The sequence below is a fragment of the Budorcas taxicolor genome, chromosome 4 (assembly GCF_023091745.1).
Source record: "Budorcas taxicolor isolate Tak-1 chromosome 4, Takin1.1, whole genome shotgun sequence".
NCBI lineage: Eukaryota > Metazoa > Chordata > Mammalia > Artiodactyla > Bovidae > Budorcas > Budorcas taxicolor.
In genome coordinates, this window is record NC_068913.1 from 1721546 (window position 1) to 1746991 (window position 25446).

A 25446-nucleotide genomic window follows, 5' to 3' on the forward strand; every position below is an offset into this window, starting at 1 on the left:
CTGACTCGACTGTCGCCCCGAGTATCAACTCCAAATACAATGACAGGTGTGACAGCCCTGTGGCACCTTGAGAGAAAGCCACAAATCCCTATGTCAACTCGACAGCAAGCCTGACAGTACTTTGACAGCTCGAATGGAAAGCAGACTTGCATATCTCCACACGAGATGAGGACTGACTCACCTGTTGAAACTCCATAGGAACCCCGAGATCCATGTCAGCCCTGGATAGGAACCCTGACTTTCACCCTTACCTGCTGGACAATCTACCCATGTTGGTCACTGACAGTGAGCCTGACTACTCAGCAAGTTGAGCTATGCTCAGAAGGAAACTGGAGAAGGCAATGGCACCCCACTCCAGTACTCTTGCCTGGAAAATCCCATGGATGGAGGAGCCTGGTAGGCTGCAGTCCGTGGGGTCGCTAGGAGTCAGGCACGACTGACAGACTTCACTATCATCTTTCACTTTCATGCATTGGAGAGAGAAGTGGCAACCCACTCCAGTATTCTTGCCTGGAGAATCACAGGGATGGGGGAGCCTGGTGGGCTGCCGTCTATGGGGTCGCACAGAGTCAGACACGACTGAAGTGAATTAGCAGCAACAGCAGCAGCAGCAGAAGGAAACAGCTGGAGCTAATCCACGAGGACAGGTAGAATAAGTCCAGGTTGATGAACTCCTGGCCATGTGTGCACTTGAAATTCCAGGTAGTCTTGGAGAGCAACCTTCTGCTGTTTATAATGCCACAGTCCTTTCTTTAGTACATGATGTCCTATGTGTGCTAAGTGAACTACAATTATTCACTGTGTATCTGACTTACAGATCGACTTCTTTAAGTCCTAAGGAATCAATCACTCTGTTGTTCAATTGTTGTTTAGTCCCTAAGTTGTGTCTGAATTTTTGTGACCCTAAATGCCAACTAACTTTACAGCATTCTTAAGGGCTGTCTCAAATGAAATATCTCACATTGGAGAATAAAAAATAAAGCTACAAAATCGGAGTAATTATTTTTTTAACTGTATGTCTGAATGCACTTTAAAAAAAAAGGTATCCTCAAAAGTTTTCAAAAAAAATGACACAAAAGCATAGGTGAAGTCAACTTAGCCAGAAATAACTATAAATTTGGGCACTTTGAGGTAAATTGAAACAGGTTTAGTATTTCTCTTGGTTTCTAAAAGTCAGTGTCTTTAATTAAAAATAAAACTACAGTTAGATGACTGGTGTTTTGACATCCAACCAAGTTTTATTTCCGGTACAATTATCCAGACTAAAACACCACTCACGGCAAAACTTGCCCATTTTTATGTTAATGTTTGTTTATACTCAGCTCTCTTAGCTCCACATCATCATGTCCTGTTGTGTTCCACGTTCGTGGAAGTACACTTACATGTTCATTTCGCCTTGCTGTAAGTTCTTTCCAAATGTCTGACAGAGAACCTGGATGAAGTGTGAAGGTAGACATCAGAAAAGTACCACATGCGAACACCCACCACACTCTCCAGGGTTATATGATCAGTAAGGTTTCTGAGTGGGCCACACCAGACTCAAAAGATTCCAGTTGGTTTTCTTTGACCTTGGACTTGCCCATGACGTCGTGCATAAGGTGAAGAGTCTGAAGACAGGTGACCTGCTTCCAGATACTAACTCCACCATTTCTTGCTGTGTCATCATAGGCAAAGCATTTAAATCCTCTGAGCCCCAGTTTCTTCTTTCTACCTACCTACCTACCTATCCATCCATCCATCCACCCATCCATCCATCCATTCATCTTCTACCTTCATCTATCACAGCAGGTTGTGGCAGAGGAAAAGAGGAAGTATAAAGAGGGAGGCACTTTGAAAACTGCAAATGCACAAATTTATAGCAATCGTTCAGATGATGATAGATGGACAAGGGCTTAGGGCCTAGGCCTAAACTTGGGCTTTCTATTTTCTGAGGGTTTCTGGGATTTGAGGCAAGAGTGAGGCAGGGAGCATAGGCCAGGGGATGATGACTCTCCGGATAGTTCCATGAGGTGGTCCCAGGGCCAAGTCAACATGATTGTCATTAAGTGTGAAAGAAATGAGTGCCACACGTGGGAGGAGGAGAGTAGTGGTAACGTGGAATATTAAGTTGGGAGCTGAGGACCTGTTAGACCTGGATCCTGCACTAGAAGGAGGGCAGTAGGAGGAAGTGTGGAAAGAGCCTGAACCAGACCAAATGGAGCCATTTCTGGACCCCTGTTTTTTCATTCTCCTTATGTGCTGTTGTATATAGAAAACTTCAATTTCCTGCTTGGTTCCCCCTTAAAGTAATTCTTTAAACTGTATGTCTCTTCAAATTATTCATTTGTGCATCTTTCAAAATGCATAGTAAAAATATCATTTGACAAAAAAAAATCCACTATATGTCTCTTCACATGTGTTCAAGTTAACATCTAAACCATTTCTTCATCAACTTAAATTGTTGCAAAGGATATAACCTCTGGTGAATCAGAATTAGGAAATTTTAAAAATAAAATCCTAATGTGACTTCTTCACTGTTTCCAGGACAATCTAATACCACAGCATTTTGATATCTACCATAATTCATTTTAAAATACACCTACAAGCTCATCTTTAGTAGGCAAAAATTATTTCATTTCCTCCTTAAACTGGTATTTCCACTCTACTTTCTTCACATAATTTTATGTTAATGTGATACATTTTATGCCTAAAATCCTTTCATTGATCATCCATAATTATCTGCAGCAAACATATATATATATATAACTTGAATTCAATTTTGTACATTTTAATTTGAAGGTAATGTTTAAATCCTATAGCCAAATAGCTCTGGATATTAAAGGAATAATTCTAAACTGAATTATCACTATAGGTACTATTAATATGTGATTTATCACACAGTATTTTATTAATATTAAATACAAAAAGTAAAATTTTATTGGAAAATTGTTCATCAGACTTATTAAATTAAGATGCATCTATTTCCTAAAATAGATGGCAATCCTCACCAACATTAATCTCATTTTACAATTATTGTTGTTACGTTTGTTGTATACACTTTGAAACATTTTTCATGAAAATGAACAAGAAAATGAAAGGAACTTTATCATAGCAATGTCCGTTACCAAGCTCCCTCTGATAGGGTAGTCTATCATCAAGATGATTTTTAATGACCCAGTTTCTGATGGCTCAATTAAGTCTTCCCTCAATTTCATGATTAGAAATCATCTGAGTTGCAAAAAGATTTAATACTAAATCAACAGACTCTTTCACTTTCTCTAAAAAACACATTTTATCTGGCACCTGGGAGATGTGTGGGCCCTGGAGAAACTCATCATAGTGAGCAGAGAGAGAGAGAGGCTGGTCTCACCTTTACGGAGAGGTCTTTGTAGAAAGCAAGACCCTCTGCCCACCTGGGACCACTCACTGCCCCTCAGATCTTGGCAGAGCAACCTTTGGAAAGGGCACACTGGCATGCTGTGGATATTCTTTTTTTTTTTTTAAATCCACGTATTGATGTAACCTTAGCAAGCATTCACATACCGCCAAGCCTGTGGGGGTCCAATTGCGAAGGCCCTCCACATGCAGACTGTCTGGGAGCTGATTCCCAATGACCTGGGTGCTGAGTCTCCACAGAGCTGTCAACCCTGGACGGTGGGGGATTCCTTGACCTCTCCAGCTGCCATTCTCCAAACTGGGTTGGGGCAGGGGTTGGGGGGGGGGGGCATTTGTGTGCATTGAAATGTGAGTGATTCTCAGTGAAGATGGAACCAAAGTTGAAAAACATTTGGGAAAAGCTCTCTTTTATTTCCCCCTCTTAGAGGTTTGCAATCAAACCAGAATATTAAAGACTAATAACTTTCTTTAGTGCAGAATTTTGAAAGCAGTTTGCTGCCCCACCCCAATCTTTTCTCCCAAAGAACACACAGTTATATAGAAAGAGACTTTAAATTATCTGCTCTGATCCCAAGAGCGCCAGATTGAGTCTCCTATGAGATCTATGTGGTCTGACTTGTTCGTGACAGCTACAGGCCTCCCTAGTTTCCAGGGGACCTGAGATTGGTTGGTTATCAAGGGCTGTTAACCTGCTAGGGCAGTGTTACCCTCTGCCCCAGTTTTCCGACTGATGTAATCCATTTTTAGATGGACGTTCTGGTACAACAGGAAGGTTTCTGTGCTACTGATGTAGGGGCAGCACCCACTGCAGCCATGAACTTGAAGCCTGATGATCAGCTCTCAAATAACCACGAGTGGACGGTCAGTTTGGTGCCTCCCTAGCTGTCTTTCTGTGCCACATGGTCCATGATGGTGTGGGCCAAGTCAAGAGAGGAGTATAAGTAGATGCAGAGTACAATTAAAATCAAACATATATGAGTGGAATGTGTGTGTGAGAAAGAGACTGTGTCTCATCATGTGACTGTCTTTATTACATCCAGAGCCACATGCATTATAATCGTCTGGTTTGAATTGTCCACCTTTTCATTGCCAAGCATGAAGAGTTTGTTACATTACCATGATGAAGATGAGAATGCACAGTTCAAGTACCCGCTGGGGAGAGACGTCCCTGACGCTGTTCACTACATAAGAAAGAGGGCTGGGTCACCTGACTTGGGTCCCAGTTTGGAACTTCGCAGGCATTTGATCTAAGACACCACCACTGACAATACACAAGAACAAGTCCCTGCTATCCTTTCCTCCAGGACTTCAAGTTAGAAATCAGTCAATATGCGATGTACCAGTGCTAAACATTTTGGTTACCACAGGATCCAATCAGACTCTCCACTCTGACAGCAGCTCAGGACTCAAACAAGTCTGTCGTACCTGCTGGGAACAAGGTTCAAGACTGAGTTGGTGGAGCATCTCCATTCTTGGAACACAGGAACCGTGAAACGTTTCTGCCTGTATCACCGTTTTGCACGCCATCTTCACTCTTCACAGAAGAAGACAGCTGATGAGAACCAGAGACCAACCACATGGATGACTGATCCAACCTCAAATTGAACAGGATTGGCCCTTGGGAAGCCTCTGCTCTCACCTGTGAAGCTGCAAAATAACCAATGCTTTTTTAAAAAGCTTCTGCTAACCAAGAACAGAACTAAAAACAGCTGGAAGGAATTAGATAAGGCATCAAAACCAGTCTTTGATCTGAAAACCACTGGAGATTTCCTGGGAAACTATCCTCCAAAACTCCCTTTTATGGGAAGACAAGGTGAGTAGAAATCAAACGGTTTGCCTACAGGTGAAGGGGGAGAGCTCTCAGCACTTCAGGTCATGGATTCTAGATGTTAAGGTTCAGAGAAAACTGCGGGGAAGTGCCAGGGAATAAACACCACAGCGAGTCTGTGAGCAGGATACTCTACATGCTCAATGAAACCTCCTGGACAAATTTGGCTTAAATATTTTCTTTTTAATGCTTTGTAGGAGGGCTGGTAAGAAGAGCTGGGTGAGGAAAACAAAGTAACAAGATTCCAATTTCTTCCATGTAATGAGGTAGGCAAAATACAACCTCAAATAATAATATGTCTAAGTGTAAATCTTAAGGAATACAGCTTTCTTTATTAAACAAGAAGTATGGGGTCTCACAGAGTCTGACATGACCGAAGTGACTTAGCAGTAGCAGCAGCAACTTTTAATTACACTAATCTTCCTCCTTTGGTTTCAAATTGTCCTGATCCTCTTCTTAAGATGCTTATTGTCTATGCCCTTCATGTGTCTTATGATCATAATTTTAACTCTTTAAAGCAGCTGGATGATATAAATATGGATCTGTGAAAAATATGTCATGTCAATCTTTCCTACCATTTACCAACTTATTAATTTTTTAAAAATATGGTACAATTGATGCAAGAACACTGAAAAAACAAGACGATGTTGCTAAACTGGGAACTTCTGGCTTCTCATCCTTTATAACTCCTCTGAAGGTTGTTAACGGATTATTCTTTTAATCCCTTTGCCACTCTGCCATCTTTACTGTAGGTTTAAGGATGTTCATAACATCCTTGCTTAACAACTATTCTAGGAAGCAAATTCTGTTCATTCATCTCAAATATACTGTTCATTCCCATCACTCAGGGCCCAGGCCATGTCCCAGCCCTCCCGACCTAGTCTTCTCTCCAGACCACACTAGCTCACTTCCATGCTACTTCCTCCTAAATTCCTGCCACACTCTCTTTGATATCACTGAAAATTCAAAACTTACCACCTGACATTGTCATTCACATATATATATATATATATATATATATATATATTATATATAATATGTAAAATATAGTATGTAAGATATATGTAAAATATAATATAGAGAAATTATAAAGAGTCCTTGAAATAAAGAATTCCACTGAATTGGTTCCAGATGATTTGGTGTGTTTCTTCTTGTCCTCTACTTGTATGACAGTCATTTGAAATTCTAGAACTGCAAGAAAGAGAGGACTAGGATCTTGCCTCCTGGAGCTCCCGTGGCAGTACTTTTATCCAACTTCCCTGGTCTCATGTCCCCTTGAGCTCTCCTGTCTCTCTTTCTCTCTTTCATGACCCACTATTTTATTTTTTTATAGGTTTTTCTACAATATTTTCTCTTTACCTTTTTTTTCAAGTATGTTCCATCACTTCCATTCTTTACTGTTTAATCTTTCTCAGAAGCACAAGTACACACACACACACACACACACACACACACACACACACACGTTCCCACACAAGCTCTGTGTTTAGGTGCTGTTTGACTGGGCTGTCTCTGTGTTTGACTCACATTTTCATATTACACAATATTACCACATGCCAGGAGAGGCAACCATTTTCCTGTCTGCTTCTCCTTTTGACCCACATTACACTAAAATGAAGCAAAAGGAAGTGTTGCAGACAGACCACTGAATGCTTTAAGATGATGGCCCTTTAGAATTACATCTCACGTTTTCCAAAGCATCAGAGCCCTGGCCAGTCATTTGGCACCTTCTGCAGGACACAAAGAGCCACAGGCTAGGAAAATCAGATCTGATTTAATGAATCTGATTGAATCTGATTTAATTCAAGGTGGCCACCACATACCTAGACCACTCTGAATAAACCGTTTCCTGCTCTCGAAAATAACTATACTAACCAAAGCAATCTACAGATTCGATGCAATTTGTATCAAATTACAAATAGTGTTTCTTGCAGAACTAGAACAAAAAATTTTACAGTGTGTATGGAAATACAAAACACCCTGAAGAGCCAAAACAATCTTGAGAAAGAAGAGCAGGAGCTGAGACGATCAGGCTCCCTGAATTCAGAGTATACCACAAGCTATAGTAATCAAAACAGTGGTACTGGCACAAAAATCAAAATATATTGCATAGATCAATGGGATAGGATAGGAAGTCCAGAGAGAAACTCATGCACCTCTGGTCAATTAATCTAGGACAAAGGAAGCAAGACTATACAATGGAGAAAAGACAGCCTCCTCAATAAGCAGTGCTGAGAAAACTGGACAGCTACATGTATAAGAATGAAATCGGAACACTTCCTAACACAATCCACAAAAATAAACTCAAAATGGATTAAAGACCAAAATGTAAGGATAGACATTATAAAACTCTTAAAGGAGAACATAGGCAGAACACTCTCTGCCACAAATTATAGTGATATCTTTTTTGACCCATCTCTTAATTGTAATGAAAATAAAAACAAAAATAAGCACATGGGACCTCATTAAACTTACAAGCTTTTGTACAGCACAGGATATCATAAACAAGAGAGAAGACAACCTACAGGATGGGGGACAATATTTGCAAATGATGCAACTGACAGGAGATTAATCTGCAAAATATTCAAGCTTTCCAGGAGTCATGTACACATGTGCGAGTTGGACCATAAAGAAGGCTGAGCGCTGAAGAACTGATGCTTTCAAACTGTGGTGCTGGAGAAGACTTGTGAGAGTCCCTTGGACAGCAAGGAGAACAAACCAATCTTAAAAGAAATCAACCCTGAATATTCGTTGGAAAGACTGATGCTGAAGCTCCAATACTTCAGCCACTTGATGCAAAGAATCAACTTATTGTAAAAGACCCTGATGCTATGAAAGACTGAGGGCCAGAATGAAGGGGGTCACACGGGATGAGATGATTAGAAGGCATGTTTGATTCGATGGGTGTGAGTTTAAGCAAACTCTGGGAGTTGGTGAAGGACAGGGAAGCAAGACGTGTTGCAGTCCATGGGGTCACACAGAGTTGGACACGACTGAGCAATGAAACAATAACATGCAGAGGTTCACAAGGAAATGTGACTGTAAGGGGTGACTACCACTGGGGGTTGATATCAGTCAGTTCAGTTCAGTAGCTTAGTCGTGCCCGACTCTTTGTGACCATATGGACTGCTGCATACCAGGCTTCCCTGTCCATCACTAACTCCCGGAACTTATTCAAACTCATGTCCATCGAGTAAGTGATGCCATTTAACCATCTCATCTCTGTCATCCTCTTTTTCTCCCGCCTTCAATCTTTCCCAGCATCAGGGTCTTTTCCAGTTAGTCAGTTCTTCAAGTCAGATGGCCAAAGTATTGGAGTTTCAGCTTCAGCATCAGTCCTTCCAATGAATATTTAGGACAGATTTCTTTCAGGATTGATTTGTTGGATCTCTTTGCAGTCCAAGGAACTCTCAATAGTCTTCTCCAACACCACCATTCAAAAGCATCAATACTTCGGTGCTCAGCTTTCTTTTCAGTCTAACTCTCACATACATGCATGACCACTGGAAAAACCATAGCTTTGATCAGACAGACCTTTGTCGTCTAAGTAATGTCTCTGCTTTCTAATATGCTATCGAGGTTGGTCATATATTTTTCTTCCAAGGAGCAAGCATCTTTTAACTTCAAGGCAGCAGTCACCATCTGCAGAGATTTTGGAGCCCAGAAAAATAAAGTCTCTTACTGTTTCCATTGTTTCTTCATCTATTTGCTGTGAAGTGATGGGACTAGATGCCATGATCTTCGTTTTCTGAATGTTGAGTTTTAAGCCAACTTTTTCACTCTCCTTTTTCACTTTCATTAAGAGGCTCTTTAGTTCCTCTTTACTTTCTGCCATAACGGCGGTGTCATATGCATATCTGAGATTATTGATATCTTCCCAGAAATCTTGATTCCAGCTTGTGCTTCATCCAGCCCAGCATTTTGCATGATGTACTCTGCATATAAGTTAAATAAGCAGGGTGACAACATAAAGCCTTGACGTACTCCTTTCCCGATTTGGAACCAGTCTGTTCCATGTCCAGTTATTGCTTCTTGACCTGAATACAGATTTCTTAGATGCAGGTCAGGTGATCTAGTATTCCCATCTCTTTCAGAATTTTCCAAAGTTTTATTTTGTTTTGTTTTTGTGATCCACACAGTCAAACGCTTTGGTGTAGTCAATAAAGCAGAAGCAGATGTTTTTCTGGAACTCTCTTGTTTTTTTCTGATGATCCACTGAATGTTGGCAATTTGACCTCTATTTCCTCTGCTTTTTCTAAATCCAGCTTGAATATCTGGAAGTTCAAGGTTTACATACTATTGAAACCTGGCTTAGAGAATTTTGAGCATTACTTTGCTAGCGTGTGAGATGACTTCAATTTTGCGGTAGTTCGGACATGTTTTGGCATTGCCTTTCTTTGGGATTGGAATGAAAACGGACATTTTCCAGTCCTGTGGCCACTGCTGAGTTTTCCAAATTTGCTGATATGGTGAGTGCATCACTGTAATAGCATCATCTTGTAGGATTTGAAATAGCTCAACCGGAACTTCATCACCTCCACTAGCTTTGTTCGTAGTGATGCCTCCTAAGGCCATCGCTTCACATTCCAGGATGTCTGGCTCTAGAGGAGTGATCACACCTTTGTGGTTATCTGGGTCATGAAGATCTTTTTTGTACAGTTCTTCTGTGTATTCTTGCCACCTCTTCTTAATATCTTCTGCTTCTGTTAGGTCCATACCATTTCTGTCCTTTATTGTGCCCATCTTTGCATGAAATGGTCCCTTGGTATCTCTTACTCTCTTGAGGAGATCTCTAGTCTTTCCCATTCTATTGTTTTCCTCTATTTATTTGTATTGATCACTGAGGAAGACTTTCTTATCTCTCCTTGCTATTCTTTGGAACTCGGTATTGAGGCGGGCATATATTTCCTTTTTTCCTTTGCCTTTCGCTTCTCTTCTTTTCTCAGCTATTTGTAAGCCCTCCTCAGACAACCATTTTGCCTTTCTGCATTTCTTTGTCTTGGGGATGTTCTTGATCACTGCTTCCTGTACAATATCATGAACCTCCGTCCATAGTTCTTCAGGCACTCTATCGGATCTAATCACTTAAATCTATTTGTCACTTCAACTGTATAATCATAAGGGATTTGATTTAGGTCATACCTGAATGGCTGCAAAGAATGTAATCAATCTGATTTCAGTATTGACCATCTGGTGATGTCCATGCATAGAGTCTTGTCTTGTGTAGGTGGAAGAGGGTGTTTGCTATGACCAGTGCATTCCCTTGGCAAAACTCTGTTAGCCTTTGCCCTGCTTCGTTTTGGACTCCAAGGCCAAATTTGCCTGTTACTCCAGGTATCTCGTGACTTCCTACTTTTTCATTCCGGTCCCCTACAATGAAAAGGACATCCTTTTGTGGTGTTAGTTCCAGAAGGTCTTGTAGTTCTTCATAGAATGTTCGACATCAGCTTCTTCAGCATTAATGGAATTCCTGGGAGTTGATATACTACTTAATAAATGATAAGAAGTAGGAGAAAAAGGCATCTTCTAAATAACAGGTGACTTGGGCGAGGCACTTATGGGAGAACAAATAACATTTAGGAAGGATAAACGGTACCTTAGGAGGATATATGGGAGTTAGGGGAGTTTTGTGATAATGTCTGTTTGTCTGGTCCTATCTCAAAAAAAAAAAAAAAAAAAAAAGTCTTCCAAGACTTTTTCCAAAAAGCAAACCAAAAATAGATAGATTGGTAGATAGGTAAAGATAAGGTGAAAAGTCTTAGGCAAATCCTATTTATCTAGAGGAACTTTCTCTAATTTTAACTCTGTCTCCAGAAGTAAATCAAAAGTCAACTAAAACTGACTCAAATACATTCCTTTCTATAGTTGAATAATACAGAGCTTCTTTATCCATTCATCTGTTGATGGACATCTAGGTTACTTTCATGTCCTAGCTACTGTAAGTAGTGCTGCAATGAACACTGGGGTACATGTGTCTTTTTGGAATTTGCTGTATGATGCAGGGAACCCAAAGTTGGTGCTTTGTGACAACCTAGAGGCGTCAAATGGTGAGGGAGGTTCAAGAGGGAGGGGCCATATGCATACCTATGGCCGATTCAAGTCAATGTTTGGCAGAAACCATTGCAATATTGTAAAGTAAATATCCTCTAATTAAGAATAAAAATTATAAAAAAGTTAATTCATTTAAAAGGCAAAAAACTCAGGCAAATCTTATTTCTCCATGAGGAAAGGCCTATGAATCTGTGTCTAAAGTTACATATAGTAAGTTTATGCCACTATTAACAATTGTAACACATCAAAACATTGACGAAAGCCATAACAGCAGTATCTAAATATCTAGGTAGAGATAAAAACTGGAAAGTACAAAAATGCTATCAATCAACACCACTAAATATTAATGACAAGTCTGCTCGTTTGGGTGCTGTTTAATAGCTGGTATTAAAGCTCAGTCTGAGTTTATAAAGGGCGTCCCTGGTGGCACAAGTGGTAAAGAATCCACCTGCAATGCAGGTGGCCTCGGTTTGATCCCAGGATCTGGAAGATCCCTTGGAGAAGGGAATGGTTCCCCACTCCAGTAGTCTTGCCTGGAGAATTCCATGGACAGAGGAACCTGGTGGGCTACAGTCCATGGGGTCACACAGAGTCAGACACAATTGAATGACTAATTGAATGACTAATGACTAATTGAATCACTTAGAATATAGAAAACTCAACAGTGCTGATGTTTAAATCTGCTAAAAAGTAAGGTAGATGCAGGGAAACATCACTTAAAATGCTACATAAATTTTCATCATACACACATAATACAAAACTAGTTTCCTTTAATAAGTATTTTCTCATTGTGTTTAATGGGAAACAACGAAATGTCATGGAAACAGTTCAGTAGAGAAACTTTTCCTATTTATCTTTCTAAATCATCTATTTTTCCTTTCAACACTGTATATCTTGTTCTTCTGTTTACAAAAGTAGGGTTATCACACATATTTGACACATTTGTAGATCCTCAAGAAGACACTCTAAAGGCATCAGAGGCAAACTGAGCATCAACTGAAAGAAAAGGAAAGAATTATATTCTTTACCTAAAATGCTTGGGTTAACTAAGATTAGTAAAACAAACAAACAAACAAAAAACCTGAGACCTTTCCTAGTATTCTGAAAAATGAAATATATCTATAGATGACACAGCATAAAATACTAATCAAGATTACAATTTTATAATCTACTTACGGTCACATGTGGGGCTGAGTATCAGAGCTCCTGGTTTTCTCATTCTTCATTCATGTACTCATGCAATTGAGTGACTTGATGAATACTCATGTATTTGTGCAAAGGTTCCGTGACAAGCACTGGAATTACAAGATGAAGGTGACCCAGTCCACCCTGAAAAATTATATGCCCTAAACTGGAAAAACAGACAAACAGGCAATTTCCGTACAGAGTCACACATTCTAAGATATAAAAGACGGCACAAGGAACATTGAGGAGAGGAAGCCAGCTTTGTGTCAATACTGCCAGCTTTTTGGTGGAGGTGATATGTATGTAGCTACTTGAAGGACAGGAAGAAGTACAAGAGATAGAGGGGAGAAGCACGTACAAAGACTGGAGGTGAGCAAGCGAATTTGTGGGATCCTACACAGCCTGGCTAGTTAGATGCAGAGCTAAGCGGCAGAGTAAGCTGGTAAAGAGATAAGGCCAACTACTTTGGCAGGACCCAAATTGATGTGGGTGTTTGGAGCATTTCCTGAGGGTAAAAGATAAACTGGTAATGTATCTAGTGACAGAGAAATTTTAAAGTCACCCACCAAGTGACAGCTACACAAACGTGACTGCTTGAGTCTGGGTTTCCTAGCCTTAACCACTACCAGACACTTGAGAAGTTGATGAATGCCACGTTTTCTGAGAATAGTGTCAGGGTGTAGGAAGACAGCTCCACAGGGATGGAGGAAGCAGAAGAAGAATACAGCTAGAAATAAAAAGAAATACACAGACCTTCAGAGACCGTTTTTCAAGCTATGGTACATGATGAATAAATGAAGAAGGATATTTTTCGCTATGACTGCTCATGTTTTCACATTTTTCATTAGCTATGTATAAAAAAAAATATTTAACATAGCATCTGTTATCCAAACAATGGAAAGAGATGCCATTTACTGTTTACAGTGATTTCAGAAATCAATGTCTAAATTTAATTCATACATTTTGGCAACATATCTTCTCTTAGTTCTATGCTCCTGGTCCAACTCCCACTGCATCTGAAATAAGTCAAATATTTATCTTTAAGATAAACAAGTTATATGTTTATAACTTATTAAATGTGACTTTTAAATAATACTTTTAGAGAATAGACCTAACCTGAAGATTACCTCAGTAGAAAAAGAAAATCACATTAAAAAAAAGAAAATTAATTCCTACTTATTCTGCTTATAGATAACAGAGAACATATATATGGAATGCTATTTAGATTAATCTGATAAAAAGTACAATAAATATCAGCCTATCAAGTACACATAATTTCAGAGAATTAGGGAATGACCCATAATCCTCGGAATGAGCCACAAGATTACTATCTTTTCCCCTAAAAGCTCCTGGCCTAAATATGTACTTCTGAGACTTTATTTTGATTTCTAGGTGAGGATCCTGTTCAAATGCAGGAAGTAGTTTGAGTCAAATGTTAATAAGGAGAACACATCTGTGATTTTCTTTAAACTTTTCCATTTACCGAAAACACAGAAAGGTGAGAAAATTATATACAAGAAAACAATGTGCCAGCAAGATTTAATTCTGAAGATGTTTAGCGAGAAGGATTCTCTCATAAGTGTTAGTTTCCGAACTACGTCCCATAGAAGGGGAAGGTCCTACAGGGGTCACTGCAGGGGTGAGGAACAGAGAAGTCACTCTTTAGCTAAATGGTTCTATACTTGTCTCCATTTTATATAACATGGTTCCACTCAGAAGTTTTTTTTAGAGGAAAGGTTGTTTTCTTTGAAGAAAAAACTTTTGTAAGATATGAGACTCATTGATTTACTCAAAGTTCGTAATTCTACAAAAGAAGTAACAAAGCCAATGGCAATCTTACTGAGTCTTGTGCCAGCTACTTCCTCAGGTTAAGAAAAAAACACATAGATTTTTTCACTATAACATGGACAGAATGAATATATAAATCCTTCTTATATAATTAAACAATGCTTGTGGCATGACATGACTTTCAAACTAAATTATATGCTTTAAAAGCATAAATAAGAATAAATCAATAGCAAATTCCTATTTGTAGCAGTTGATATAGTTAATTTAGAAAGGATAAATATTTTTTTAAAAACAAGACAGGAACTTGAAGGAGAAAATCTTTATTTGAATCAAGCAGGCCAAAACAGAAGAGATTCGTCCTTAAAAGGATGTTCATTTCCTCCACATAAAACCTGATTAAGTAACACAAGTCAACAATGAATTATCCACATTTTGGGTTATTTAGAGAAAAATTTAAAACATGCAACAGATCTCTCTTTACTGTCTAGCATACTTCTATCCAAGCTCTCATCATTAGTTAGTTTATACAAAAAATATGAGTGTAATCTCGATTATAATCTAAATCTGATCAGAAATTACAGTTGAACTTAATTTCCTCAGTCTGAAGTTTCAAGGGGAGGACTTATACTCCTACCCTCCATATGAGAAGAGAGATTTATCTAACAGGTGAGTTTGGGATAAGGAACTAAGAAGTGCTTGCTTGGTTCCAAATCTCTTCTTTTTTTTTTTTTTTCCCGTTATAAAATTTATTCGTCAAAGCATTCAGACATGTTGAGGTTTCAAAAGATGATGTGCAGGTTTCACTACAAGATGCAACAGAAAACCCTCCTGGGAGGATGGGCCGGCTGGTGCGGCAGGACATGGGCCGGGCGTGACTCCAGCCAAAGTGAGACAAGGATGCTTCATCGGGGAGAAAGTTGAAATAACTTAAAGCTTCATGAGGCGCGAAATGTTTCCATTTAAAACACTTAAGAAATAGTACCATCAATGAAAACAGGAAAATCAGCTTCTAAGTGTACCGAAGGGGTCTTAGGGCACACAGGAGGAAAAAAAAAAAAAAAAAAAACTGCATTTGCTGAGGTACAAACAGAGGGAGTGTTCCCGAAGAGGGGCATTTAATTATTATTAATGGCAAATCCTGCAGATACAAAATAAAACCCAAATCACTGGTCACATAATTCAAAATTTACATGTAATAAAGGCAAGGCAATAGACTCAAGTTATGGCCTGTCAAATATTTACTCCACTGACGGTATCTACAGAAGCACTTGGTCAATGTGTACACAGTGATTCCTATGCACGCCGAGAGGGTTTCTGTAAAAATGACACTATTTACAAGTCTGTACACTGATCCACCAGAGCGATTTCTCTGTCTCCTGGGGTGGGGCGGTAAGGAGGGGGGGGGGGGCGGGGGGTGCTTATCAACGTAAAGCAGGATACCTGAGGTTTCATTTCTTCAGTCGCCTTATCATAATCCCAGATATACATTTCAGGGTTTATTTTTGTTTTCAAAGACACTTTCCTTGATATGTGCACTATGGTTAAAATTAAAAACGAGAATAATAAAATAATTGCTTGGAGGAGCTGGCCTTCCCCCACCCCATCCGGGAGTCCATCAGGCCCCAGGCCAGCAGAGACGGGCTGTGGGGCCCTGGACAGGTGACCCTGTGGCGGGAACGGGCCCCTGATGGTGCGCCTCTTCAGTGGAGTCAGCAAAGGCTCTCGTTGAGTTTTGAAAAGGAAGAGGGTGAAGAAGGAAAAAAATAAAAGGAAAAACAAAACCCCAAATGCCGAAAGGATTTCAATGGGATGAAGTTCCTCCACCACTTAGAGAATATCTCTGCAGCCGCTGCACCAGCTGGGCCACCATGGTGTCCGAGATGCCGGGGCAGGCCTCCTCCGCCAGGTAGATGGCTCCGCGCAGCTCCTTGATGGAGCCCAGGTTTCCACCACACTCCTGGCTCTTCTCCTTCAGCTCTGCAAAGAGCGGAGAAATAATTGTAGATAAACACTGAGAGAAAGGCCTCTTTGGGATGTCTTTCATCTTGTTTCTTTCCAGATCCGATGGCTGGAGAGCTCCGTTCTCCAGACTCTTTGGATCCTTCTCCCAAATCGTGAAGATCCAGTCCCCCGAGTCACTGCCTCCAGAAGCCTGGCCGTCTGTGTCCATCTCCATGTCAGAGTCTTCCGAGCTGGAGTCTTCATGGCTCTGCTCAGCCTTCCACCTCTTGTACCTGTCGATGAGCTCGGTCAAGTAGGAGGTTTTCTTTGCATTGCGGATTATGAACTTGTGCATCAGTAACTCCTTAGCAGTGGGTCTAAAGCTCGGCTCCTTGTCCAAACAGGCCTCCACGAACTCCTTGAGGGGTTTGCTGTAGTTTCCTTCCGGCGTCGGGGGGTTGCTCTTTGGGATAAGGAATAGGACCTTCATGGGATGCAGCTCGGAATGCGGCAGCTCCCCCTTGGCAAGCTTGATGGCCGTGATGCCCAGGGACCAGATGTCCGCCTTTGAGTCGTAGGCTGACTGCTTGATGACCTCGGGCGCCATCCAGAAAGGGGTGCCCACGAAGGTGTTTCTCTTTATCTGGGTGTCTGTCAGCTGGCCCGCCACTCCAAAGTCCACCAGCTTCACCTCCCCGTGTTCAGAGAGCAGGACGTTGGCAGCTTTAATATCTCTGTGAATTTTCTTCTCTGAATGCAAATAATCAAGTCCTTTCAGTACTTCTCTTAATATAGTAGCAATCTGGGTTTCATCTAAAGGGCCAGGTTCTAAAAGGTCCAGTGCAGAGCCCCCGCCAAGATATTCCATTATTATCCACAATTTAGTGTCTTTCAGGTAGGATCCATAATATTTGGTTACGTAGGGACTGTCGCACTGACTCAGCACTGTGATTTCCTGCTGAATGTCCTCGATCTCGTCTTCTGCCTCCTCCAGGTCAATGATTTTTATGGCGACCACTTTCTGAGTCCGATTGTCAATGCCTTTGAACACCTCGCCGAAGGAGCCCTTCCCGATTTTCTCCAGTTTGGTAAAAAGCTCTTCGGGATCTGCTTTTAGGTTCTGCATGCCGGGCAGGCCCGACTGCACCGGGGACTGAGCCATGGCGGTCAGGACTGCCACTTCCTGGGACGGGACGGCCGGGCCACGGCGATCCGCGCGGGCGACGAGGCCCGCGGGCCGCGCGCAGCCCTCCTCGGGCGGCCGAGGGCGAGAAATGGGGGGCCGGCCGGCCGGAGCCCGAGGCCACCCTAGCCCCCCGTGGGTCCTGGGCCGGGAGGCGGGCTCAGGGGCGGACGGCGGGCCTCGTCTCCATGCACCGCGCCGGGGACGGGCTGCGAGGAGCGCGGGTCCTCCCTGCGAGCGGCCGCCCTGCTGCTGCTGCTGCTGCTGCTGCTGCCGCTGCTGCCGCCGCCACCGCCGCTGCTGAACTGGAAACGGGCGGCCTGGGCCCGCGCGCTGGCGCCTGGAGCTGGAGTGGGGCGTGCACCGCCGGCCGAGCCCGCGAGCGCCGAGCGCGCCCCGCCCCGGCCCGGCCCCCGCTCCCGCCCCCGCGGCCGGGCCGGGTACCCCGCCCCGCGCTTCCGGGAGGGGGAGGAGGCTCGCGGCCGCCCGGCGCCCTAGGCCGCAGCGGTCCGCGCCGCCGCCGGGCCGGGCCGGGTAGAGGTCCGCGCGGCTCCCGCGGGCTAGACCAGGTGGAGGGGGACGCGCGGGCGGGTGCGGGGCTAGGGGCCTCAGTTAGCGGGGGCAGGGGTCCCCCCCGGTGGTAAGATGGGAGGGCGCGGATCTTCGGAGTCAGAGATGGGCCATGCGCCCACCCCACCCTGCAGGCCCGGGCCCCAAATCTCTTCTTTGAAAAGATGTTATGTGCCCACAGCACTGTGAACTTGGGTCTGCAGTAGGCAGCCTGTGTCTGGGATGGGGGTCAAGCATTTGCTTCCTCTCCTTAGGCCTGCATGGGAAAGTGTCTTACTTGGGATGAAGTTTTCAGAGGCCTGCTGTGACTGACTGCACAGCTAAAGCACATCCTCCAGTTTCACAGCTCTCAAGTACTAAGACCCAACATAGCCACAGTGCTGTTCAAGAAACTTTAGATTGCTCTTCTATGATGGCAAGAAGTCAAATGAGAAAACAGGTTGAGACTGCATTGAACAAAGGCTGCTTGTCTCTGCATCACCAACATCACAAAAACACTATCAAAATGATAAACCCGTGTGCACTGACTGAAATGGATATTTTAACCACAATGATTACACAATGAAAACTGGTTGCAATTTCAAGACTCCACATCATTGCTATCTTAGATACCATTCATCCAGATGATGTCAAGACAGAGATAAAGTGAGCTTCATTTATAATTTTTAAATGTTTGCATTAACTACAAATTTAGAAACATTCTACAACTGCTCAGCAAGATAGTTTTTAGAAATTTAAATCAAAATTCTATGAGTAAAATAGCAATTAAAGACATACACTTGTACAAGAGAATAACAAAAAACATTAACCTAAAACCAGAAATTAATCTTCTGATTTAGTATTACAAGTTTAAAGGATTTGTCTAGGATTCTTTCAAATAAAAACACATCCATATGTGGTTAGTGTTTAGATGCCAGTGATTCACTTAGGCTTGCTGCTGCTAAGTCACTTCAGTCGTGTCCAACTCCCTGCGACCCTGTAGATGGCAGCCCACCAGGGTTCCCCATCCCTGGGACTCTCCAGGCAGGAACACTGGAGTGGGCTGCCATTTCCTTCTCCAATGCATGCAAGTGAAAAGTGAAAGTGAAGTCGCTCAGTTATGACTGACTCTTCGCGACCCCATGGACTGCAGCCTACCAGGCTCCTCTGTCCATGGTGTTTTCCTGGCAAGAGTATTGGGGTGGATTGCCATTGTCACTTATGCTTAGGGGTAGATAAACTGTAGTGGGTGCAGCAAAGCTTGGAAATGATTATGAACCACTGCCAAAGTGAAATCAATCAGAAAGTAAGTCAAACATCTTAAAGTATACTTTAAGTTACTAGGCAATAAGATTTCCTTTCTAAAGTAGAATTTCAATGCATCTTTTCAAGAAATTTAAAAAGTATCTCTTAAAAACAAGAGATCTAGGACAAAAAAAATCATTAAATGTCTCCTTGATTAGCACGGTTAATGACAGCTTTTACTTAGTGTGCATAAGTCAAATAAACAACTCAGAAGTTCACCAAATTGAAAACAAGGATCCATTCATATCAGAAATCTGAAACCCAATGAACAAAAGGTAATAGAACTAACCGGTCAAGTAAGTCTCCATGCTGTTATTTGAAGGACATGGAATTGAGGTAGAAAACCCTATGTTTGCTCTTGGAGTAAGATTTCCATTGGGCACTAAAGGACTATTGAAATTTCTGACACAAGGGGGCTCCAGGACTGGCCTCGTGCTAAGAGGGCTGAGTAAAGATCTGTTCTGCTCTTTCTTCACCTCAAGTTTGGTGCTGATCACTGCCAGCCTCTCATGAGTCCTGAGGAAGCTGGAAAACACCAACTTTACTCATGTTTCTCTAAATTACCAGCATTTTTTAAATTGCCATATAGTAAATGAAATTCCCAATAAACTGTTGGAACACTGAAAACACAGAGCAGACCTCCTGTAAACAATGATAGTTGTAACCTTGCTCTAAAGAAGTAGACGTATCTAGGGCTCCTCAAGTAACAAGTCACAGTTGGGAGAGGAGAGAAAGGACATCAGAGAGAAAAAAAGGTGGCCTCACAGTGAAACCTGCTGCCCTCTGGGACACACCTGCCTCCAGGAAACAGTTCAGGGATGAAGAAACACCACATCCCACAAAGCCACCTTCAAGCATTTGCTTTCACCACTCTTGTATACAGGTTTCACTCATGACCTCAGAGAAATTATGCTTTTGGCTCTGAGGCATCACCTAGAGCCACAATCTCAAGGGAGGAGGAGAAAGTCAAAGGGTGAGGCTGAAAAGAGCTAAAACAGTCCCAGGATCAATTATAAGTATCCCCTGCTTTTCCAAAGTTCACTTTATGTTACTTCACTTCTACGAAGGGTCTATGTCAGTATCTGTTTTTAATGATTGAGAAAAAATAAAATTATCTGAAGACAATTTTTGGTCTCATTTAAAAAGCCAAAACTCTAAACAGTGTTCAGTGTATGTTTTACAGCAAGCGGCACCGCGCTCCCCAAGCAGGGAGACTGGCCCCACTGAGCTCCTTCCCCAGAAGCCACACCCCACATCTCAGCATCAAGTCGCCACAGCCCTAAACCCTGTCTGGGAGCACCTGTGCTTCACTTGTGCTCGTTCGTTTTATGTATTGACTAGCATAATGTGTCCTCGGGTACCTGCTTCTTGGCTTTATGCTGCTTTGGCTTATGAAAGGCTTCCTAGGAGCGCTCTGCTTTCAGAGAGTTGGGAAACCTGGACTAGGCACTGCAGGTGGGATCTGCCCTTTCCGTTCTCCAGACCCCTCAGTCAGGTCACTATATCACTTTTAGCCACTTTGTGGTTTATCCTGCCTTTAACCCATGTGTTAATTTCCCCCTATTTCATAAGTATGCCTTGACATAGAGTGGAACAACTTGATACGGTACTAATAGTTTGTCTTAAGGCGCCCCCTAGCAGTGACCATCTAGTTAGCTTTCACTTCCTACTAATCTCATGTACCCCACTCTATAAAAATTAGGCTTTAGAGACAAATTAATGAACTAAATTTAGTTTCTGTGATTCTCTGTTTTGACCTACTTGTCTAGTTTATCTTCCAATGACTTTATAACTTCACATACTAGGTAGAGTTGCTTACATTTTTCCAACTCTGCTTTATTAGAATCTTCTTGCAAACTTTTCATTTTGGAGAGTTCAGATTCCAAGTCTTTAATTATGAGTTCCATCTGTTGAAATTCAGCTTGTGTCTAAGGCAAATTGAAAAAGATAACATTTTTAAAATAATCATTAACCTGGAAAAGTATATTTGTTCCCTTTAGATTTTAGTCAGTGATTCAGCACGTGGTTTCAAAGGTGAAAAAAAAAAGAGAGAGAGAGAGAGCAGAAGTTTAAAACGATTATCATTAATGTGAAGTGAATTAAATCTGAATTATAAAATTAAAGTGGAATCACTGTTATAGTAGTACTTATATAATCTGATAATTCAAAGAATAAGAGGATCAACTTAAAATTTTAAAAATTGAACAAGACGACTTAAGAATAATTCAAGAGGATGGTACCAGTTTTAAAATACAATGTTTTATTTTCTTCCTAATGGTCTTATTTTTTACCAATTGGTCTTGTAAGTAAAAGGATTCGCTAGTGAGAATCATTCTGAAAGGTCAATTTAGTGATAACTGTGATGGAAACCGAAATATTTAAAGGGAAAACAAGTCCCCCCTTCCTTCCAGAAATCCACAAAACTACCTGTTCTAAGGAAGGTAGAGGAAACACATAAGCTGTATAGATCCAAAATGTACTGTACAGTGAAAGTGAATTCAACCACATGACAGATTAGCAAATTAACCTGCAAAAATAGGTTGCCTTCCTTTCATTTCTCTACGAGATCCTGTCTCGCTCTTTCTTCAGTCTCCTATTGATACTGCTCAACTTGACTGTGTTCTACCTTATTCATTTCTATATGACTTCTGAGGGTCACTGCTTCTGCTCCAACTTCTTTTTCTTCTCTCTAGTTTTTTACATTTATTTTGCATTAGTTTCATAGATAACAACTCCTGTTAATAAACTTGATTTTTTTGCATCCAGGTGCAGACATTTTGAAGATGCAGTTTCCAGCTCTGCTGGATAATTATCAGTCTTCAAGAATAAAACGATACTGTTTGCTAATGAAGAAAGTGAACTGAGCACAGCCTAACTCAAACCCAGGATCAAATAAATATGATGGTATCTGTATTGTAGACTGTAGGACCAGGGATTACTCAGAGAATCAAGAAAGAAGTTTGAACCACCAAGAGTCACAAAATATATTCTTCACTGTCATCTTTGTCACACAACAGTTGCACTTGATTTTATACTCTTTTATTGTTCTACAATAATATTTGTCTATCTTTCCTCATAAAATGACTACAAGTCACCTCTTAGTAGGATGTCTCTTACTTCTCTCCCCATCTTAATGTCCCAGGATTTTAAAGAAGTTTGAGGGATACTGTATTAAGTTATCTAGGGCTAAGTTAATAAGTCCCTCCCAAAAGAAGACTGTGAGAATAAGGCTCTAATTAATAAATCTTGTAAATATGGATTCTAATCCCATAAGCCTTTTTCTGAAGTACAAAGACTTTTTGCTAATTTGAATTGCATTCCAAAGGGAATTATTTGCAAAGTTAAAGAAATCCCATTTCCTAACAATTTACAGAGGTGATCCACATATTTTTCTGAACAGCAACAACAAAAAATGCCTCATTCTTGTAATCTTTCGTTACTGTCCATTTATGCAAGACAAGTGTTGTGCATATCAATAAATATTCCGTGTTACATCAATGTATAATTAGCCAAGATTCCCCCTCATGGAAGAAATGTCAACGGTGTAAAATTAGGGGCTAAACTGTTCCTCAGAGACTAGGTAACAAGCGCTGATGTGAAAAGGCCCAAAGAGCTGGACAGTCACGAAAGCTCCATGAAGGAGGAGAGACTGGGCTCCAGGTCTGAAATAATGAAGGACTACCCAAGAGGAAAAGAAACTGTAAAGACAGAAAGGACAGTCTGAGCAGGGCCAAGAAAAGATGAAATTAGCCAGCTAACTTTGAGGATAAGATCCAACCACAGGGAAATAAAAACATATGCACACAGAATGATGGAAATCAATGTTCACAACAGCATTATTAATAGTCCCAAAGCAGAAACAACCCAGAGTTCCATCAAGTGATGATGAATACATGGCTTAGTTTACTGTTGACAACCAACAGAAATGAAAGACCTGATACTTGTTATCACAAGGATGAACTGTGAAAACATGACGTCAAATGAGCAAAGCTAATCCCAAAGAAGCATACTGCATGATTCCATTTATATAAAATACCGAGGACAGGCTTGTCTAGAGAGACAGATATTAGACTGGGGGTTGCCTGGGGCTGAGGGAGATGAGAGGCCACCGGTGGTGGCTAAGGGATGCAGGGTTTCTTTTAGGGGATGATGGAAATGCTCTAAAATTGACTGCAGTCACTGGTTACACCTCTCTAGACTAAGAGATACTGAACTACACATGTTGAGTGGGTGAATTCTATGATATGTGAATTATATCTCAATAGCTTTTTAAAAAAAATCCAATCGCAGGATCCAGATAATCTTCTTAATTCTCTAGTTTGGATGTACGTATTCTATACCATCTGAGTACCTCCATGCTTTTACAATATCCTTAAAATGAAAAGGAAAGAAGGCAATGCCTAAACTTCAACTGGTTTGTATAATATCCTTGCTGCACAAGTTATTCTGAAATCCATGAAATAGATATATACAGAACTCTACAGCCATTCACAAAAGGCAACATGAGAAATAACAATTTCCTGAACGCTCCATTAAACTAATATTATCCTCTGATTCTAACCTGGCTTGCCTCATCATGGTAATACAGCTATCACTTTAAAAAGTATTGTTTCAAAGGAAAAAAAAAAAAAGGCTCTCAACTTGTGTGAATAATGAGGCACAATTCTCAACTTTCCTAAGGGTAAATAATAGATGAAAAAAGTAATATAATGCAAATGGCAGGATGAAAGTCAGAGTTTAAGAAACGAGTGCATTAATCAAGACCACAGTGAGGTATCACTTCACACCAGTCAGAATGGTTGCGATCCAAAAGTCTGCAAGCAATAAATGCTGGAGAGGGTGTGGAGAAAAGGGAACCCTCCTACACTGTTGGTGGGAATGCAAACTAGTACAGCCACTATGGAGAACAGTGTGGAGATTCCTTTAAAAATTGCAAATAGAACAGCCTTATGACCCAGCAATCCCACTGCTGGGCATACACACCGAGGAAACCAGAATTGAGAGAGACACATGTACCCCAATGTTCATCGCAGCACTGTTTATAATAGCCAGGACATGGAAGCAACCTACATGTCCATCAGCAGATGAATGGATAAGAAAGCTGTGGTACATATACACAAGGGAGTATTACGCAGCCATTAAAAAGAATACATTTGAATCCGTTCTAATGAGATGGATGAAACTGGAGCCGATTATACAGAGTGAAGTCAGCCAGAAAGAAAAACACCAATACAGTATACTAACACATATATATGGAATTTAGAAAGATGGTAATGATGACCCTGTATGCGAGACAGCAAAAGAGACACAGATGTGTAGAGCAGACTTTTGGACTCTGTGGGAGAGGGAGAGGGTGGGATGATTTGGGAGAATGGCACTGAAACATGTATACTATCATGTAAGAAACGAATCTCCAGTCTATGTTCGATGCAGGATACAGGATGCTTGGGGCTGGTGCACGGGGATGATCCAGAGAGATGTTATGGCATGGAAAGTGGGAGGGGGGTTCATGTTTGGGAACTCATGTACACCCGTGGCGGATTCATGTCAATGTATGGCAAAACCAATACAGTATTTTAAAGTAAAATAAAGTAAAAATAAAAATTTAAATAAATAAATAAATACATCTGTATAGAGAAGGAAGGAAAAAAAAGAAACGAGTGCATTATAAAGATAAGAAAATTATAGTAAGTTACTTGTGACAAAAATACAGAAGAAAGCTGACCACGGAAACGAGTGTCCTAAAACACTTTATCCTACATGTTAACTGTTAACACGTTCAGTTTCATACATACCTGACTTGCGAGTTGACGTAGCTGTAGTAGTTTGCAATTGTTCTTCAAATCCTGTGCCTCAGCTTCTAACTTAGCACAATAACATGACATGACTTTCAGTGAAGCCTCCGACATAGACTCCATTTTATAGCGTCATTCAGTTCTTGTTGAAGTTGTCTCACAACTGCCTAATAAGATGCTCTGTCATTGAGTTTATCTAATCACTTTACTATTATGTTATGTTAATAATAGATAACTCCAACATATGGACTTTGAAAACTATCACCACAGACAGCACCTCACCTTTTTCCTCCTCACTGAATCTGGTTACAGACAGGGAAGGGGCCACCCTCCAGCCTTCATGATATTAAGTTACTCAGACAAAAGATGCAGCCCCACTGTCCATGCCCTGCCCCTCCCAATAAATCTGCAGAGCTTCACCACTTCTCGTCCAGAAAGAAATGAGT

The 25446-nt window shown here is 41.3% G+C and overlaps 1 protein-coding gene and 1 pseudogene across 1 annotated transcript; both read right to left on the minus strand.

Annotated features, from left to right (window-relative positions):
• Positions 1-15975: 15975 nt before the first annotated feature.
• LOC128046683 (serine/threonine-protein kinase 24-like) lies at positions 15976-17418 on the minus strand. The gene has a single exon (XM_052638846.1). The coding sequence runs from the start codon at positions 17328-17330 to the stop codon at positions 16029-16031; it is 1302 nt and encodes a 433-aa protein (XP_052494806.1). The 5' UTR covers positions 17331-17418; the 3' UTR covers positions 15976-16028.
• Positions 17419-17845: 427 nt separating this feature from the next.
• Positions 17846-25446, minus strand: part of LOC128046471 (ankyrin repeat domain-containing protein 26-like) — a 73711-nt pseudogene continuing 66110 nt past the window's right edge.

Excerpts from the sequence above, each read along its gene's own strand:
- LOC128046683 (XM_052638846.1), bottom strand. The coding sequence starts at position 17,330 with ATGGCTCAGTCCCCGGTGCAGTCGGGCCTGCCCGGCATGCAGAACCTA.